Here is a 20,151-nt window from a genome sequence, read left to right on the forward strand (position 1 = left end):
CTCCCTCAAACAGAGAATCCCAAAATGACATCCAGATTTCCAGAGAGAACAGCAGGAAAACCGCAGCGTTCACACAGACACACAGCCTTCAAGTTTTCCTGCTTACAATCACTGCGGATTACATTGTCTACAGATATGAAGTCTATAGTGAAGACGTTAGAGATGTATATTGAATAAAAGTCGCGCGCTGTTTCACACAACAGTTTCATTTTGAGGTTTAATTCCCGATTTAAACTCCTCTGGATCTTCAGCAGGATTTCTGACTCTCAGCCGTCATGTGCGATTTAATGCCAGCAGCTCAACCTCCCGAGAAAATCGGCAAAATGAAGAAATTAAGAAGAACTTTGTCCGAGAGCTTCAGTCGCATCGGTGAGTGACTCAAACATGATGTTATTGTTCACTGGTGCTGCTGGTTTTACTGGGCAGCCTGTTGGGTCAAGGCAAAAGTTTGACTTTTACTGTAAATAATCTTGAGCCAAGCATTTCAAACATTTAATAATGCAAGCAGCAATGTAGACATATGAAGTATTAGTGCAGATGATGATGCATCAGCTCGTAACATTGAAGAGAAAAGAGTTCAATTAAACTGAATTGAATCGGATGATTGTGTTGAGCTATAAACAAAGCGCTGTATGTGTATATGAGACAGAGATTGAGATCTGATATTGAGATAATGCTGCTGTGACTGCGGCATAATGCACGTGTAAGGATTCATCTGATGTGTCAGAAGTTCAGATGTGATCATAAACCTGTGTGTGTTTGTAACATTGTGACTGAGGCTTCATCATTGTTCATCTGATACCACACAGATAGATCATACACAAGACCCACTGCGATATCTCAGCTCATAGACAGCAGTGAGATTTTAATAAACCACCAGACTGAACCCATACTTCTGCTTAACCCTCATGTTTTGTTGAGTTTGACTTGGGGTAAGTGCTGGAGATTAATGGTTTATGAGTAAAGAATTACAAATTACAATGTGTCCACCAATCAGTGTGAACAATTTAACATTCAAATACAATACTCACATTTAATGTTTAATAACTGAGAGCCCATATTAAAGTCTTGTAACATTTCATAGGGGTTGTTAAAGGTGCCAAATAATGCATTGTAATAATCTGTTTCTGATATCTACACAGAAGGTTTGTGGCTTTATTAAGTGCAAAAATGATCCAAAGTCAGTTTTACATCTCCATTTACAACCCTAGGATTTGTTCTTTATAATGAAATGGTCTATTATTACCTTATTTGAAAGGGTCATGAATAATATTTTGAGCTCTGCTCTGATTGGCTATTTCTCAGAGCAGCTCCTTCAGTAGCTCTGTGTGTGAGCCTGTATCTACGGAGCCTGACAGGTCACCCCCCGGAGAAAAGCAAATCCGTGAACCGTGATCATGCTTTTGTAATTCATCCACTCAGTTTATAAAACGTAATCACAGATTATGAAAGGATTAGTCCATTTTCTTAAAAAAAATCCAGATAATTTACTCACCACCATGTCATCCAAAATGTTGATGTCTTTCTTTGTTCGGTCGAGAAGAAATTATGTTTTTGGAGGAAAGCATTCCAGGATTTTTCTAATTTTAATGGATTTATTGGACCTCAACAGTTCACAGTTTTGATGCAGTTTAAAATTGTAGTTTCAAAGGACTTTAAACGATCCCAAACGAGGCAAAAGGGTTTTATCTAGCGAAACGATTGTCATTTTTGGCAAGAAAAATAAAAAATATGCACTTTTAAACCACAACTTCTCGTCTATCTCCGGTTCTGTGACACGCCAGCGTGACCTCACTTAATATGTCATCACGTCAAGAGGTCACGGATGATGTATGCGAAACTACGCCCCAGTGTTTACAAGTGTGGAGAAAGAGGACTGTTCTGATGTTGTTGTATGTAGATTATGATACTAATTAATGTCTTTGTGTCAGTTTATTGTTTAAAATGGTCCGCAAATGTGCGTTTCATATATGTAACACGTGACCTTTCTACTTCTTTACGCGATTACGTGAGGTCGAGCTGGCGCGTCACAGGACCAGAGATAGACGAGAAGTTGAGGTTTAAAAGTGCATATTTTTAATTTTTCTTATAAAAAATGACAATCGTTTCGCTAGATAAGACCCTAATGCGTCGTTTGGGATCGTTTAGAGTCCTTTAAAACTCAGTTTACAAACTGTTAAGTTAAGTGTTAAGTGTTGGGGTCCATTAAAGTGCATTAAAATGAGAAAAATCCTGAAATGTTTTCCTCAATAAACATAATTTCTTTTTGACTGAACAAAGAAAGACATCAACATTTTGGATGACATGGTGGTGAGTAAATTATCTGTATTTTTTTAAAGAAAATTGACTAATCCTTTAAACTGTTCCCTCAGTTTTACAAATCGTGCACACGGATTAATAAACCGTACGCACGAGTTAACAATCCGTGCTCTCAAATTTATATACCGTGCACACGCTTTCGCAATCCGTCCCCATGGTTTTGCAAAATGGAATCACAGATATCCCCTCCCTCATGTCTTTTGCATGCACAAGGTTTACATAAGAAGGAGGAAACAATTGTGATTGAGGCTCATGATATGTCATTACCACGTACACAACTCTTATTATTCATCTATGCCTATAAATACAGCTTTACATTCTACGGCACCTTTAATAACTGAGACCCCATATAAAATCCATGTAACATTTCATAGGGGTTGTTTAGTGAATGTTATCAAGTAAAAATGATGTTTTCATAAGATCATAGAAAGTCAGTTTGGAGATTATTAGAGTCTTCTAAACACAACATGAGGTTTACATCTCAGATGTCTCTTTTGGGAAGACTCCAGGAATGCGTTACAGTACAAGCAACCACAACCACCGTCAAATATATTTGTTTAGACAATTGTAATAGTTGCATAATATGAAATCATTTAATTTCTTTATTTATGTAAGAATAAACACATCGTCCTGATATATGATAGAGCAGAGCAGGAGAACGTTGATCTGGTTGGAAACAAAGCCCTGCTGCAGTTTGATTTGAGATTCTCTGCTAGTCAGTGCCATAAAGACGTCTCTGTTGTGAAGCTGCAGTAGAAAACGCTGCCTAGGGGGACCTTTGCTTCCTAAAGACACTGTCTGGTCCGATCATCTGATTCATGATTGATGAACGCTAAAATCTTCGGTTAAATGACTGCTTTTTTGGGATCTGTTTATTGTGTCTTTGGGGCACAAGAATAAATAAAATACATGAATTCATATGGACCTACCGCCTACATATATAGGCTACCTAGTCTGTTGGTTAGTTTCTAAGGCAGTGTTGCATACCCTTTGCAAAGAAGACAGTCCCATAACGCCACAAGCTCAGTGAATAAAATCCATTCGAGATGGAGTAAGCGAGAATAATGTAGATTATATCGACCATAATGCTAACCAAGCAACCTGCTCATACTTTTGAAATCAAAAGAGACTTTCTAGCACCTGTAAGGTTTCCTTTTAGCTATATCTATTTCAGTCGACTGGTTTTCTCCATTATAAAGCTTTGTGAAGAGTCTGTGATGTTTTATCCAGCCCGTCCTGAACCGTCTGAAGCATTTGAGTTTGAATGTGGCAGGTGAATATTTTGAGCTACTGTTAGAAGTAAATATATATTGAAGTTCGATATTGAAGTTAATGCGTCTCCTCGGCACTCAGGTTGTGTAAATTCACTTTTTCTGTAAAGTAAAGGACTTTAAATCTAAAATAAATTCAGGTTAACAGGCCGCTGCTTAAAACTGTCATTGTCTCTAAACAATAGCAACATGAATAAATAATTTCATAGGGAACATGAAAAAAAGATGCTCTGTTTTACAGCAACAATCGTTTGCATGCTTGTGCTTTTTAATAAATGATCTGTCTATGAAAAGGGTTTATTAAGCAGTTAGCTGACAGAAATATGTGTATATTCAACCCTGTATCCCAATTATGTACCTATAGTCACATAATTTCTTGAGTGTTTTCCATGACACTGACACGTTTTTCTGCCTTTTTGCGTGAACATGTCACGTATTTCTGTTTGCGTGTCACTGTCACGTATTTGTCACTCAACTGTTTTGTCCTATTTTCAAACCATTGACGCTTTGGTTTAGTGTTAGATTTGGTGTTTAAGTATTTTTATTTTATTTTTTCATGATTTATTTTGTGTAATTTGTTAATTTTTTTTAACTATTGTCGCCTGGCATTAGGGTTAGAGTTTGTTTGGGTAAGGATCTCATTTTATGTAAATCTAACCAAAAACAGAAGCGACAATTGTAAGAAATAGGACAAAACAGTAACTTATATGTAAGGAATAATTGACGACGGGCCATTGAATTATAAGAAAATAATGCACACCAAGGTGGTAATGCGGCACGACGCGAAGGTGTGCATTATTTTCAAATAATTCAAAGGACCGGAGTCAATTATTCCTCTTATACCACGGTTACCACAAACATTGCTCTGGTGCCTATTTTTAAGACATTTGAAAAGTAAGGTGTGCGGTTTACTGGAAAATAATCAACACCCATAGAACATTTCTCAGCCAATCAGAATGCAGCATTCAACAGACTCGTGGTATAAATAATAAATACGTGACAGTGACACGTTCAAAGAAATACGTGACATGTTCACGCAAAAAGGCGGAAAGCGTGTCAGTGTCACGGAAAACATAGGTACATAATTTCGTGATAATGGGATGGTATATCATATGTGCAGATCTCCCCTGATGCCATCGCAAGACATTCTTTAATACTATAATAAGAGATATTTAAGGGTGATAATTTAAGCTGTATTTCACATTTGCAGCCATACTGAAGTTGCATCAAAGTTATAGTACAAGTGTGTGACAGTATAAGTTGGTATTTCTGCAAACACACATGTATAGATGGACTTTTCATGTGCATTTATTTCATGTATTTATATGAGTCTTTATCAAGCAAATGTTTAGCCGAGGTTTAAATGTTTTACGTGAGGGTGAATGTGAAGATAACCTGTCCAGGTCACATTAACCCCCAAATTAAAAGGAATGAGAAATGAGATAAAAATGTACATTAAAAATGAAGTCTGTACTTGCCTTTTGTAATAAGAGTCCATGATTCCTAATGAACTAATGCTGAGTTAAGGCATGAACTAATCATAAACTAATGAAGAGTCTTCATTAACTACAACATGACTCAACACATGAATTCATTATTAATTAATACGATTGACTAAAAGCATGTAATGTTGTACTTAATGATGACTCTTCATTAGTTTATGATTGAAGTACATGCCTGAACTCAGCATTAGTTCATTTTTAAGTAAAACACATTTGTGTCTCAGTTCATTATGATTCATGGACCCTTATTATAAAGTGAAACTGGTTTATCTCATCACTAATAAATCAGCCGATTTTCATTGTAAATTTAGTTCTTGTTTTTGTGATTTTCAGTATTCTCAAAGGTGCTCTCATTAAAATCTCATTTCTGAAATACATTATATATTTTACCAGTAAAATATGAATTGTTTCTTATTTAAAGGTAATACAGCTATTACTACTGATGTATGATTACTTTACTGTACTGTGTGATTGTTTCTGACACAATGAAAATGTGATTTTATTTTTGCACTGCAGTAATGAGATTTTGCAGGTGCTTCATTGTCATTATAATAATATCAGTGGCAAAAATGGCTATAAAACAGGCTTAATTTTTAAGGAAATAATTTTTAATGACAGGTTTAATGACCTTTGTATGGGGCTAAACATAATCTGGAGGAATTACTACAGATACTGAGTTCATTTGCATGTGAAGAATACATAATTTTATTTACTGTTGTGTAAACTCAATGTCTAATATCATTTCTCTTTTCTCCCTAAAGCCTTCAAGAAAGAGGACAGTGGCTTTGATGAGGTAAGAGAAGAGCTGAACTTTTATGAAGTTTTTTTGTCAGGGTTGTTGATTTCACCTCTCTGTGTCTTTACCCTGATTTATTGTACAGAGCTTTGACTTTCATTGGGCTGTGTTGCGTTGCTCTTTGAGTCTTTAGGGTTGAAATGTCAGTTTTGATTGTGTAAGAGATGTTTCATGGTTATGCTGCACTTTTGTGCCAAGACACCAAATCATCTCTTGTTCCATTAGCACTAGAAACAGGCCCTCGAGTGATACTGCAAGGAAGATGAAACATGATTTTACTCCTGAGGTCAACTTTAAATCAAACTTCTTGTTTTTGTGGACAGTTGGCTGTAAGTTTAGTTCATCTTTAGTGATAGACTGTACGAGTGACTGCGAATGTCCTCTGGATCACTGAAGACCCTGTTGGATTGTTTATATCACCTCAGGGATTTGAGCTGGGTTTACATCTCACCTGAGAATCAGTCCATGTTTCTGCTCATGGGATCATGTCAAAGCATTAGGCTGATGGCCATGTATCTTTAAAAAGCATTGCTGAGAAATTTGTGGCTTTGGTTTTTGCATAAACGAGTTTTCCAAAGAATACAGTACATTTCTGGGTGCCCACAAGTTCTTCAAGTTCCTGGAAAAATTGCCATGACCTAAGCAACACTTGTTTATTTAAAACAAAATGGAGAAGCAATCTGTGAGGTAGGGGTGAGTACATTTCTGTTTCAATTTCTGAGTTGGGTGTGTTAGAGGCTGTTTACACTTGGTATTAAGATGTGTTTTCATCGATCAGATCACAAGTGGACGAGAGAGACACATTACGTTTACACCTGGTATTTAAATCTGTCTCTTTTGTCCACTTTCGACCGCTTCTCTCTTGAATACTATGAGGGGGTGTTCCGTGAGACGGTGGGCGAGTCTCTCTGCGGTCATTCAAACCCGAGCGGGAGTAATTATGATTTTATATGGACGCTAACAAATATTATGTCGAGGTCCGCTGCTTGTTTAGCAAGTATACATGCTACACGGAGTTTTGTACATGAGTATGTAAGAGCTTTCTCTGAATTTTCAGCGCAATTGATGAAATAGGATCGCGCAACTTTCACACGCTTACAAAACGAAACTACGGAGATCAGACGCTTTAGTTTTATCAATGAAATGCTAAAAATAGAGCTGTTCACCGAATGTTCACGCCAGAAGTAAAAAAAGACGTAAAACTTGTGTTTAATACCTCCGATGAGATAAATGGGCGGAGAGAAGGCGGTCGCGTGTGACTGTTCGAACACATTCAACCACATATGCGTTCCGCAACTCCAAAGCGATCTGATCGAAAGTGGTTTCGACTACCTCTGGATGTGGTTGAAAGTGGTCGAAAGTGGACGAGCTCAAAAGTTGTGAACACTGTTTACACCTGGCATTAACGTCGTCCACTTGTGATCCGATCGACAAAAACGCATGTTAATGCCAAGTGTAAACAGCCCCTTAGTCACCAAATCCAACCTTATATTATTTTAAAGGGGCCATGGCACAACACTTTTTTTAAGATGTCAAATAAATCTTTGGTGTCCCCCAAACACATATGTGAAGTTTTAGCTCAAAATACCCTATACATAATTTATTATAACATGTTTAAATTGCCACTTTGTAGGTGTGAGCAAAAATGTGCTGTTTTGGGTGTGTCCCTTAAAATGCAAATGAGTGGATGAAGTGCAAACACTGATCACAATGATGGTGGCTTGATGCAATTGAAACTCAATTGTGCTGTCAATTATTTTCTCTCTCTCTCTTTCTTTCTGCACTAAATGGCAGTGCTGTGATTGGATAGTGCAGATTAAGGAGAGCCAAATTTCAATGAGCAATTTTTTCCACATGCTTGCAGAGAATGGTTTAACAAAACTAAGTTACTGGGTTGATCTTTCTCACATTTTCTAGGTTGATAGAAGCACTGGGAACCCAATTATAGCACTTAAAAATGGAAAAAGTCAGATTTTCATGCCATGGCCCCTTTAATCACTGTTGTGTTACCTAAAACATAATAGCATTTAGAAACATGTCAGTAACTCAGTAACTGATAGCTGGGATTAAAAACATTTTTACACAGCGGGGTTACCCAGCTAACAATTTTTGATTCCCAAAACGTTCCCCTAACGTTAGTTTTTGGTTCTCAAAATGTTCCCCTAACGTTAGTTTTTGGTTCCCATAACGTTATTTTCCAAGGTTTGTTTTTGGTTAGCCAGGAAAGTTTTCTTTACAGAAATAGAACGTTATTTTTAGGTTATTTTAACGTTTTCCTAATGTTATTAGAACGTTAGAATAACTTTAGGAGAACGTTAGAATAACGTTAGGAGACCGTTAGAATAACGTTAGGAAAACGTTAAAATAACCTAAAAATAACGTTCTATTTCTGTAAAGAAAACTTTCCTGGCTAACCAAAAACAAACCTTGGAAAATCCACAGCTGACATGGAGTGAAAAATGATCTCACCAGGGCGCGAGGGCGCGTTGCCGCGGCTCCGTGCACGCACTGACAGAGCGTGCAAGACTCCAGCCTCAGTGAAGAAGTGAAGGCTTACAAAAGTACGGCACGTCTATTAGTACATCCCATGCTGTGTTTTTATCTATCAAATCTATCTAAAATAAGTAAAACACATTTCCGTATAAGGAGGAATAAAATAATTTATTTAATACAAAATCTATAATAATTAAATTATGCTATTACTGGAAAAAATGTCTATTAAAATATTATACCATTATATAACACAGGTTATTTTATATAAAAATACCTCAACACATCACATATTATGTATTTAGATAACATTATATTTTATCAAATATATAATAGTGACTTCAACACAATAAAGAAGAGTTAAAACAGATATTTATTGAAAATATATAAACATGTAATTCAGTTTAGTTTAACAGACCTTACAGCAGCCGCCTCTCCATTATTAAGTAACAACAATCAGCATCTCTTTCTCAGTTTTTACAATAATCAAAAGCTTCTAACTTCATATTCTCTTCATGGAAATAATTAAAATATATTTTCGTTTTCACATATTTAAGCTACTAATGAAGAAACAAAAAAGAAATCGCTAGAATGATATACTCTGAAGTTAAAACGCAATGAGAAATAAATCAGTCACTTTAGGTTAAAAGATCTTACCACAGTTAGTCGGCTATCCGTTTTTACAACAATAAAAAGTTTCTAACATTATATTCTCCTCAAATTCTCCTCAAATCGATTGGAAATCACTCGTATATATATTTCTTCTCACATATTTAAGTTACTAAATCAAGAAAGAGACAAAAGAACCGCTAAAATAATGTAAGTCTCTGAGGTAAAAACTAAAAAAATTTATTTTTTAAATTAACGACTTTTCCTGAGCACAAGATAAAGCGGGTACTCGTGAAGAAGGCGGTAAGCTCGTGCAGACAAGCACGCGCATATTAGACGTGCACACTAAATGAATAATGGGTTTAATTATGCATTCACTTCATTTCCTAAAAAAAAAACATAACCAAAAAATAACCATTAGAGAACGTTATGTATAAGTTGTTTTTAGGTTATTTAATGGTTCCAGAAAATAACCAAAAAATAACGTTCTGTATAAGTTATTTTTAGGTTATTTAAAAATAACCACCCTGCAACGTTATGAGAACGTTATTTTATGGTTCCAAAAAATAACCAAAAAAGAACCAAAAAATAACGTTCTGTATAAGTTATTTTTAGGTTGTTTTAAAAATAACCACCCTGCAACTTTATGGGAACGTTATTTTATGGTTCCAAAAAAAGATCCAAAAAAGAACCAAAAAATAACGTTCTGTATAAGTTATTTTTAGGTTATTTTAAAAATAACCACCCTGCAACGTTATGAGAACGTTATTTTATGGTTCCAAAAAAATAACCAAAAAAGAACCAAAGAATAACGTTCTGTATAAGTTATTTTTAGGTTGTTTTAAAAAATAACCACCCTGCAACGTTATGGGAACGTTATTTTATGGTTCCAAAAAAAGATCCAAAAAAGAACCAAAAAATAACGTTCTGTATAAGTTATTTTTAGGTTATTTTAAAAATAACCACCCTGCAACGTTATGGGAACGTTATTTTATGGTTCCAAAAAAATAACCAAAAAAGAACCAAAAAATAACGTTCTGTATAAGTTATTTTTAGGTTATTTTAAAAATAACCACCCTGCAACGTTATGGGAACGTTATTTTATGGTTCCAAAAAAAATAACCAAAAAAGAACCAAAAAATAACGTTCTGTATAAGTTATTTATAGGTTATTTTAAAAATAACCACCCTGCAACGTTATGGGAACGTTATTTTATGGTTCCAAAAAAATAACCAAAAAATAACGTTCTGTATAAGTTATTTTTAGGTTATTTTAAAAATAACCACCCTACAACGTTATGGGAACGTTATTTTATGGTTCCAAAAAAAATAACCAAAAAATAACGTTCTGTATAAGTTATTTTTAGGTTATTTAAAAATAACCACCCTACAACGTTATGGGAACGTTATTTTATGGTTGCAAAAAATAAAACCTAAAAATAACGTTCCCAGAACGTTATTTTTTGGTTCCCAAAAAATAACTAAAATATAACCAAAAACTAACATTAGGGGAACGTTCTGTGTTTGCTGGGTAGTTGTCACACAGTGTTACAATTAAGCCTCAAGTATACAATGATAATGAAATGAAAACAATGTCAATACTATTCATCAAAATAATAACGGTTAATAAAATATCAGGGGAAATAGCTCAGTATTATGATTTTTTTTGTCTTAATTGTGCAGCCCTTTCAAAAAAATATTTATTTGCATTGCTGCATAACACAAGGATGATTAGATGAAGGATGATGGATGGATGGAGGAATGTGTGGATATATATCTATTATGGGCTGATATATAAATAATATACACCTTTAGTATATAGACAGAATTTGATTAAACTAAAACAAAATTTTCTATCAGGTGTTACAACAAACCCTCTGTTTGTTACAATGAACCCCACCTATGGGGTAACATTTGCACTCCTGTCACATTCGGTGTAATTATATGATAACGATAGATCACATATACAAACTTTAAGTGTTAATTTGTAGCAGAGATGTGTGTGTTAATTGTGTAAAAAATATATTAATCTAACTTAAATGTTTTTTGAATGATGGACCCAAAGCCAAAAAGCGTTATTTTGTGGCCCGCTCTTCCATATCCCAGCTTTGAATAGTTTTTTTGATTTCATGTATTTGTGACTTCAGTTTCTCCGAACTACACTGGAAGTATTAATGAGACCAAACTGGATAGATGTGCAGAATTAAAAGTCAAGTTTGTGATGCCACTTCAGTTTGCAGACATTTAAATATGATGTGTGCTGATGCGTTGTTTATATTTTCTCATGTTGTATGTATAACGCCATAAACTGGTATTTTTCAGCATCCCAGTGTTTTCTGTAAGTATGTGTGAGATCTTTATTGAACCCTGCAGCTCTGCTGCATTGATGCACTTGGCTTCTCGCTGTCACGGCCCGCAGTCACATCTGGTTAGAGCTGCATGAGCGTCTCTGCTCTCTTGAGACACGCAGTAAGCGCAGGCATGCGGGTGGCTTCAGTTCTCTTGAAAGACTCGTGTCTGCTGACACACGTGTTATATTTGCATCAGGTGACAATACATGTCAAACGTACAGGTTTCTAGAGGTCTTACACGCTCTTTTTCATATCGTTTCAAATAAGACAATCTGATGGCTGAATGTCTCATTGTGTTGTGTGTCTGTAGATGAAGATTCACTGTGTTCAACTTCAGAAAGTTGCTTTGGATATAAGCATCTGCCAGATGCATCAATCATAAATCTAATTCATTCAAATTAATTCAATTTCATTTTTCATAAATGCCACCATCATATATAGCTTGTAAAAGAGAAATGATTTCTGATTGAATAAACAGATGATTTATATCTGTCAGATGATTAAACTGCTAAAGAAATCCCATCAATTTGCATTGTAGATTGCACCTGAACGAATGCATAGAGCAGAATATAGAACGGAGTTGCGTATAAATAGCACAAAGTGTGAAAATTGTGCATATGATACGGCAATCCTCCCCATTCACTTTTTGTTGTTTTATTTATTGGTTTATCAATTGTTTTGCTATTTTTTTACCATTGTCGCCTGGGTTTAGGGTTAGAACAACGTTTTGTTACATAAAAATTACATCATAACCATAACCCTAATTCTAACCTCAACTCCAAGCGACCATGGCTTAAAAATAGACAAAAACATCTTGAAACCTGTATATTAAATAACCTCCTTAAGCAAATCTCAAATCTAACCCTAAACCCATGCGAAAACCTAAACCCAAGCTAACCCTAAACCTGTTTTTTATGGTTTAAAAAACAGAAAAAAATTGAGAAACCAATAAATAAACCAACAAAAAAAGATGCGCCGTTTAAGTGAACGGGGAGGACTGGCTTATCATATGCACGCCAAATTGGGATTTGGCATATGTTTTCAGAGCCGATCCACCCTATACGCAGGTTACGCAAGCTGCGTAGGGCCCCTCACCACTAGGGGGCCCCCTTGTTCTTAACTTCATGCAGCGCTGCACAGACCAGCTGACGAGTGACATCATTGTGCCGCGGAAGCTATTCGATATTATAACAAGCAGTCTGATCTCATGATACTTTAATTACAGTTATTAGTCCATCTATGCAACTCTGCATGCGGTTGATGCGCCTATCAACATGCACCTTCATTCGGATATTAAAGCTATCCGCCCGGAGCAGGAAGGACAAGCGCCATGAAAGTGAAGTAAAAAGATTAAGAACACAAAATTCATATTTAGTCTTGACTAACCATGCAATGGATTTATAACAAACACTGCAGTCCAAATCCCTAGATTCAGTTTTAGTCCAGTATGTTTTGTTAGAAATGCTTGTACACATTAATAATCAAAATCTTTCATACGTGTTAAAAAAAAATCACATTTATTCATGCAAGATGTTGTGCGACTCCTTAGCATTTTAAAACAATGCACATTAGGTGTAATATTAGCATATTTAGAGAATGATTTATGTATTTTGGTGTGTTTATGTCTGACCTTTGGAAAATTTGTTGAGTTGTTTGTTATAGTTTATCTGACAGCTATTTTGGTTTTATTTTACATTTGTTTCCCTAAAAATCTACATCTCTTTAAAAAAATAATAGATTTGGCAGTAGACCTTGTTTTCTAAGTAATAATGTAACAGATTAAGGGCTTTTCAGAAAACATGTGTCAATGTTATAATTAGGAAGTAAGCTGTACAGTAATGTACATGTGGCAAAAATGTACCGCTTTAAGATAATACGTGTTTCAGTTAACAGTTTGTTTATAGCTACATTTAAGCAGAGACAGTGAATGATTTTTATGAACGCGATGACAGGGCCTCCTCACAAAGTTGCTTAGGGCCCACAGAAGGCCAAGATCGGCTCTGTATGTATTGCACGATTTTCACACTTCATGCTATTTATATGCATCTACATGAGACTGGGTAGGAACATCACAGAGATTTAAAGGTTAAGCTCTTTTGACTGGCTAAGGTAAGGAAACAATTGTAAAGCAAAATCCTGACAACCACCCTAACTTTAGCTGTGTTTCCTTTACCCTTAATTTGCACAAAGCGTGCAAGCTCATGCGAGTGTAAAAACTTTTTTTGCGATATATGGGAGTTTTTGCGAAATCAAAGGTGTTTCCATTGGCTGTATTTTCAATTCAATACGCAAAATCTCCCATATATCGCAAAAAAGTTTTTACACTCGCGTGATCTCGCATGCTTTGTGCAAATTTGTAATGGAAACGCAGCTTCTGTTAGCAACACTGCCTGTATTTTCTTGAGTAAATTTAAAATGATTTCCAAAATTGTCCGGTGGTTATATTCTGCTGTTTGACGTCTTGTTTTTGGGATCATATCTTGGCCATATTCCCAAATGGTAATATTTTTAGTTTGTTTCTCTATGAAAATGAAATGATAAGATGTGTGGTGCTCTTCATGGGAACGGGTTCGGTCTATTGGCTATAAATGTCTGGTGTAGTTAGAGAAGCATGTGAAGAATTCAAAAGGAAAAGAGTCGTTTCCTGTCGGCTGTTCAACAGCGTTTACAGAACGAAGGGAAAATGTGACCTCCCTCAAATCTTCTGCCTCTGTGCAGTGAGTCTCTCATGTTACTCCTCATACGGCGTCTCCTCCGGCCCCTGGGGTCTGCTTACTTTGGCCCTTTGAGACACATCACATAAGAAAAATAAACTGAAGCCTGTATTTAATACCATTGAGATTTGTAGCATTGTGCACACTTTGCTTTTTAAGTCTCATTATTTTAATGCAAAACTATTTATTACTGTAATATAAAGAAAACATTGCTCTATTTTTGTCTATTGTACAAACTTGCAGATTAAAATGATATTGTTACTTCAGTTTATTGCAGTAATAAGAGATTGGGGTAGAATTTGGCTTACTTGTCATAAAATACTGTGGTAATATAAACAAATCATAATGCTTATAAACTAGGCATCAGTGTGATTTAATTAACATTATTGTAAATATAATTTTTTTCCGACTTAAATAGTGCTTGGTTTGAAATGATCTGTTGATAAAGAGGATTAGGATGAATATAAAATGTGTAGAGATGTTTTCAAGCATTTGCTTCTGTTATCCGAGCTTCTGTAAGCTGTACCGGTCGGCGCGATTATTATTGATATATATTATTAATATTTCATGCATATGTCTTGTGTTATTGTTGTTGTCTTAAAAATATATTTAGTCCTTAGCTCTGTGTTGTTTTATGTAGGTCATACCGCTATATAAGTTGTGTTTGATGCACTTCTACGGAGAGAAATTGACTCTTCAGATGAATATGTGCATTTCAAGTATTGTGTTGCTCCATTATATGGATTTTGCAATATCGTTGATACCGTTACATATTCATGAATTGTATCTTTGCATTTATATTGTTTGTTCAATTTGGTCATTTACAAAGCACTGTCATCAATCTCTTATGTCACCGCGTGGAGAGTTCACGCTCTGAGTCCCATACAGATTAGTGCACGTTAAACAATCAATGTGTCGTGTAATGAGAGGTAAAACCCGGTCACGGTTGTGTTTAGTTTTATTTTGCATGGGCACCCGGTGCCAACCCCTGCAAAATGCCACCCTGAGCAGCTGCCCATGTTAGAAAATAATTTATATGATTGGAAATATGTGTATCTTTTTAGTTATTTTGCAGAGCGTGAATATGATGTTAAAGCCGACTGAAAGGAATATCCAGAAGCACATTGTTCACTTGTTTAAAGATGATGTCAAGATATGTGTTTATGTGTTGATTTATTTAGAAATACAGTATTTGTTATATATTCATAAATATGAAAAGCTGTTTTAAAGACACAAGGTTTCAATCCGACAGTGACAATATGCATAATATTCATAACAAGATGAGGCTGCCCATCCACCGTGTGTCTTTTCGAGTTGAAAAAAATCATTTCTATGACCAAACCCTCACTTTTTCGAGTTTAATAAGATTAAAAATACATATTTTGCCAGTAATTTAACTAATTAATTTAACAATATACTGTAATACCAATATACTGGCCGGAGAGTGGAAAATACCTTGATATGAATTTAAGCTCATATCCTAGTACATCTACATTAGTTTAATTCAGTAAATCAAACTGAAAAAAATAAAATAATACAAAAATAACAATATATTGTCAAAATAACAAAAAGTCATGTCTTTTATTTTCGGATTCAAGTATGTTTCATCAAATTTACAGCTTTTCTCAAATACATAATGGACTAAAGTATTTTTATAAATTAATAAATTCCATTTGTCCGTCTTCTGTCTGATCTCATCATTATTTATTCTCTGTTAAATTAAAGTCTGACATGTTTTCTACTTTCTTTTGTTTGATGTAATAAATGTCATCTTTCATCATTTTAAATCCTCCCCAGTTATTTGCAGAGCGGCTAGTTGTGTAAATCATTCACTTTTATGTTTGGCAAATATTTCCTACCCTATTTTTGGATAAAAATCTTCTCAAATCTCCAAAAATCTCATCTTTTCAACTTTGATAACTGTGATTGTAATATAAAATCTATGGTGGTCAGACCAGGAACATTTAGTGTAGTAAATAGGGTAATTTTTGCCTTTTGAGATTTTGATGTGTATTTTGTACTGCAAAAAAACAAATGTTGTAGTATTTTTGTCTTATTTAATTATCCGAAGATCTTCCAGAGGTTCCCAGTGAGAATACTAGAAGATAGACTGTAAAGTCACGGTTGTGACAGCGGTGTCAAGACTTCATCTTGCTAATTTCTTCCACTTATGCCGCTATCCAGAAATTTGAAATGTTACGCAGCATTTACGGGATAAAAAGTTGGGTCACGGACGGATCGATAGCTTGAGGCGTATTTCTTATTTCACATAATAAGTGACAGTTTTAATGGGCTGTCGTCTGTTTTCCTCTTCCTTCATTAGCTTATAATGAAGTGTGAAATGCTGTGTAAACCTGATGAGGTTGTCATATCACGCTCTCCCCCTCATCAGTTATCTGTTTGTGTGCGTCAGTGTGAGGTCTGAGCTTGTGTTGGCCTTTATCCATCCATACAGATGTCTGTTAATGGACGTTTGGGGGGTGATATTACCCAGAATTCTTCTGCAAATGCTCCATAGAGTCCGGCCTTTATCTGGATCAGATTTTCCTAGAAACTGTCAGAGGAATGGCATGTTTTCCATCCAAAGATTGCAATGAAAATTTGCCTCGTGTTTTCATCATACATTCGCTCTCAGAGGAAAAAAGACGCTGCAGAATCGATGTCCAGCGCACAAAACCAAACAGTCGTGTTTCTCAACTTCGCCTGTGTTTGTGTCTGTGAAGACAATTTGTCAATTTTTGGTTTAAATTCAGTGCTCACATCTTAACATCTGCTAAATAACTTTCTTCTAAAGGAAAAGGTTGATTCAGTCCAGGAAGTGCCACATTTGTCATCTCGACATTTAAATCAGTCTAAAACCTAGTTGTTTCGGAGAGGGAACCGCATGCATACTTGTATGAAACGTCAGATTAAGTGTGTTTCAGTATGAAAGAGGTGAGAAAGATATTAAGACCATGCAGGACTTAAATTGAATTTGATTGCTCTAACTAGGTAGACGGCTAACATCTCCATGGCTTTTCCCAACAGCTTTGGCAGGAGAACCGCTTGAGGTTTCGATAAACGGTGAGGTGGGACTCAATCTCACTTTGTAGCAGGAACCCTTGATCGTTATCTGATGATTTCACAATCGCCGTCTTTCCCCTGCCGTTCCTCTAAGCTGCTTTACTATCCTGACATGAGCTGGAAATATTACACACAGTTTGACTTGAGAAGATGGAAAGCACCAGAGAAAGATTATACAGAACCTTCAATCTTGGTTTTACAAGAAATAGTATTGCTTAGTCTAGAAACGTTATTGAGATTTCTTGTCTGTATACGGTATGAAGTCCATTGCAGTCGCAAACACACACGCATTAATGTTTATTCATTGTGTCTTTCACACATTCCCTTTCTCTTTCTTTCTTTAATTCACAGTTGGTGTTTGTGAGGTTGAATTTCTCCGGTGACTCATGATTATTCAGCTTCCTCTGACAGCTTTGTCTGTTTCTTATAATGTTTCGTGTTACCATGGCTTCTCAACAACTTCAGTAGGATAAAGACTGTAACCAATCCATTTAGTCCTCGGTAGAATTGCACACAAGCGTGACATTACACTGCATTCAAGAGTTGCTTAATGTTTAACATTTAAATCCCTGATTGAAATGATATATTTATGATTTACTGCCAATATAAAACAGGGCCGAATTTGAGCATTTCTATCTGATCTGTGATTTGTTTGTTTTGTTGGGAAACATTTTTGATGAATGTTTGTGGGAGTTATTAATATTGTTTACAGTACCATTTAGAGTTGTGCCGATAGACGATAGTATCGCGTATAGATGGCCGTCAGACATATCGCCAATAGCGGTCCTTCATGACGATAGTTGGCATGTGCATGACTCTGGCTTGTAATATGTGCGGCTCTTACTGGAGAGGTTGTTAGGCGCGCAGAGGGTTAAAACCAGCGAGTGTGTTGTTCCCACTCTCTGGCACATAGGAAATTTTATAGCACCTGGACTTTAATGACGCGCATGGACTAATGGCATCAGTTTTAAGAAGGTTGCAGTCATGACAGTGTCCACCAATCAAGTGACTTGTCATGAGTAAAAAATGAACAAATAAATAAATGAGTAAACCATTGCCCACCCCCCGATGCTATCGTGTATATCGGCGATCTCACAGGCTGACGATAGGACGATCTCAAAATGGGGCATATCGCCCAACACTAGTGCTTTCTGATTTTAAAGAATATTCCACTTTTATAAAACAAAAATCAACAATAAATGATCATTTACTCGCCCCCATGTCATCCAAGATGTTTATGTCTTTCTTTGTTCAGTCGAGAAGAAATGAAGGTTTTTGGTGAACACATTCCTGGAATTTATTGGAGCTCAACAGTTCACAGTTTCAATGCAGCTTCAAATTGCTCTAAACAATCCCAAACTACGCATAAGGGTTTTATCTAGTGAAACTATCATCATTTTCGGCAAAAGAGCACTTTCTTGTCTTGCACTAGCTGTGTATTACGTATTTCGTAATCATGTTGAAAGGTTCCTCGTTACATATGTGAAACGCACACTTGCGAACCATTTTAAACAATAAACTGACACAAAGACATTAATTAGTATTAGGGCTGCAGCTATCGATTCTTTTTGTAATCGATTAATCTAGCACTGAATCGATCGATTAATCGAGTAATCGGATAATTTTTTTGTGTGTTTTTAAACAACCAAAACAAATAATGCATAACGAAAATGACTTGGCTGTAAAATGTTCAAGCATTTGGCTTTTATTTCTAAAAAAAAAACAGAGGTATTTGCCTCCAAGAAATAAGCCTATTTATTTCAATTTTTTACCCATTTAGTGTTTATAAGTGCTAGTGCCAACAATTAAACACTTTAATTTATTAATATGCACAACAGGTTTCATGCTGTAATCTAGCCCTGACATCAAAGTAAATATCTGGTTTATGTACATTTCTACACCTGCAGCATTTACCATTAGGCTTTTAACATATAATATATCATTTCTGGGGTGAGCCTATTTGCTATGGTAACAACAGCTGTGTCTGAAACCGTTCCCTCGTTCACTCATTCACTATTCCCTATATGGGGAATGACAGTTGAGTCCACTATATGGGGAAGAAGCAAATGAAAATGAGTGAGCGATTTCAGACACTGACGTAAATATCATGCGTCAGAGAGCTGTCGCAGAGATTCATCAAAAACACCTGTGTGGCTTTAATGATTGTGCTGTGAAATGGTAAAGTTTACTTTCTTACTGTTTTTCACATTTGTCATGTTTATTGTATTAGTTGATAATAAAGAGAACAAAACAACTGCTTATAATATTTATTTACTGCTGTTTATTTATTATTTAATACAAATGTGTATTAGATTTTAAATAAAAGATAACGCAATTATTTTTCATTTGTTTATTTTCAAAAAGTAGAAAATAACTGACAACAAGAAAATGTTTGGTGTTTACTGTCAGTATCATTCAGCTGATTCAAGTTACGCGTTCGTCTCCCACTGCATCATGGGAAATATGAGTGAACGAGTGTACATCGAATGTACCCTCAAAATCAGAGTGCATTGTGGGTAAAAAGTAGTGAATGAATGTAGGGAATGAAGTTGTTCACTCAGGTTTCGGACACCACTACAAAATGGCCGACACCCGATATAGTGCACTATATAGTGGATAGGGAGCGGTTTCAGACACAGCTAACCTGTGTGTATGCGCGCACGTGCACTTGTGTTTGTGTGTGTGCACGCGTTCTGGGCGTGAGGAAGAGTGACACCCCAGTCAGACGTTCAGTTGCTTCATTGCATTTTGGTACTGCAGAAATACATACATTACTTTTCAATAGAACGCTGCATTTGGTTTGCATCACTTGCATTGCGGTGCATTTTAGGTTAAGAATCCGTTCGAAAAATCACAACATCACGTCCCGCTGTATACAGTGAATGCATGCTGAAATTATTGTTGCGTGGCTACATAAAAGTTTAAGCATATGTGATGCATTTCGCGATCGGTCTGACTCGCGTGAGAGAGAATAACTTCCTTATGCTAAACTCCAATAAGACAGAGATTATTATTATTGAACAAAATATGTCAGATT

General features: G+C 35.7%; 1 protein-coding gene across 1 annotated transcript in view; it reads left to right on the plus strand.

The window, feature by feature from the left end:
* Positions 1–20,151, plus strand: part of cdk14 (cyclin dependent kinase 14) — a 141,001-nt gene continuing 120,850 nt past the window's right edge. Inside the window, exons 1-2 of the mRNA XM_055211573.2 lie at positions 1–369; positions 5,854–5,885. Of these exons, the coding sequence (XP_055067548.1) occupies positions 276–369; positions 5,854–5,885 (126 nt within the window). The 5' untranslated portion in view covers positions 1–275. The remainder of the gene's footprint in view (positions 370–5,853; positions 5,886–20,151) is intronic.

This window comes from Misgurnus anguillicaudatus, chromosome 10, assembly GCF_027580225.2.
Source record: "Misgurnus anguillicaudatus chromosome 10, ASM2758022v2, whole genome shotgun sequence".
Lineage (NCBI taxonomy): Eukaryota > Metazoa > Chordata > Actinopteri > Cypriniformes > Cobitidae > Misgurnus > Misgurnus anguillicaudatus.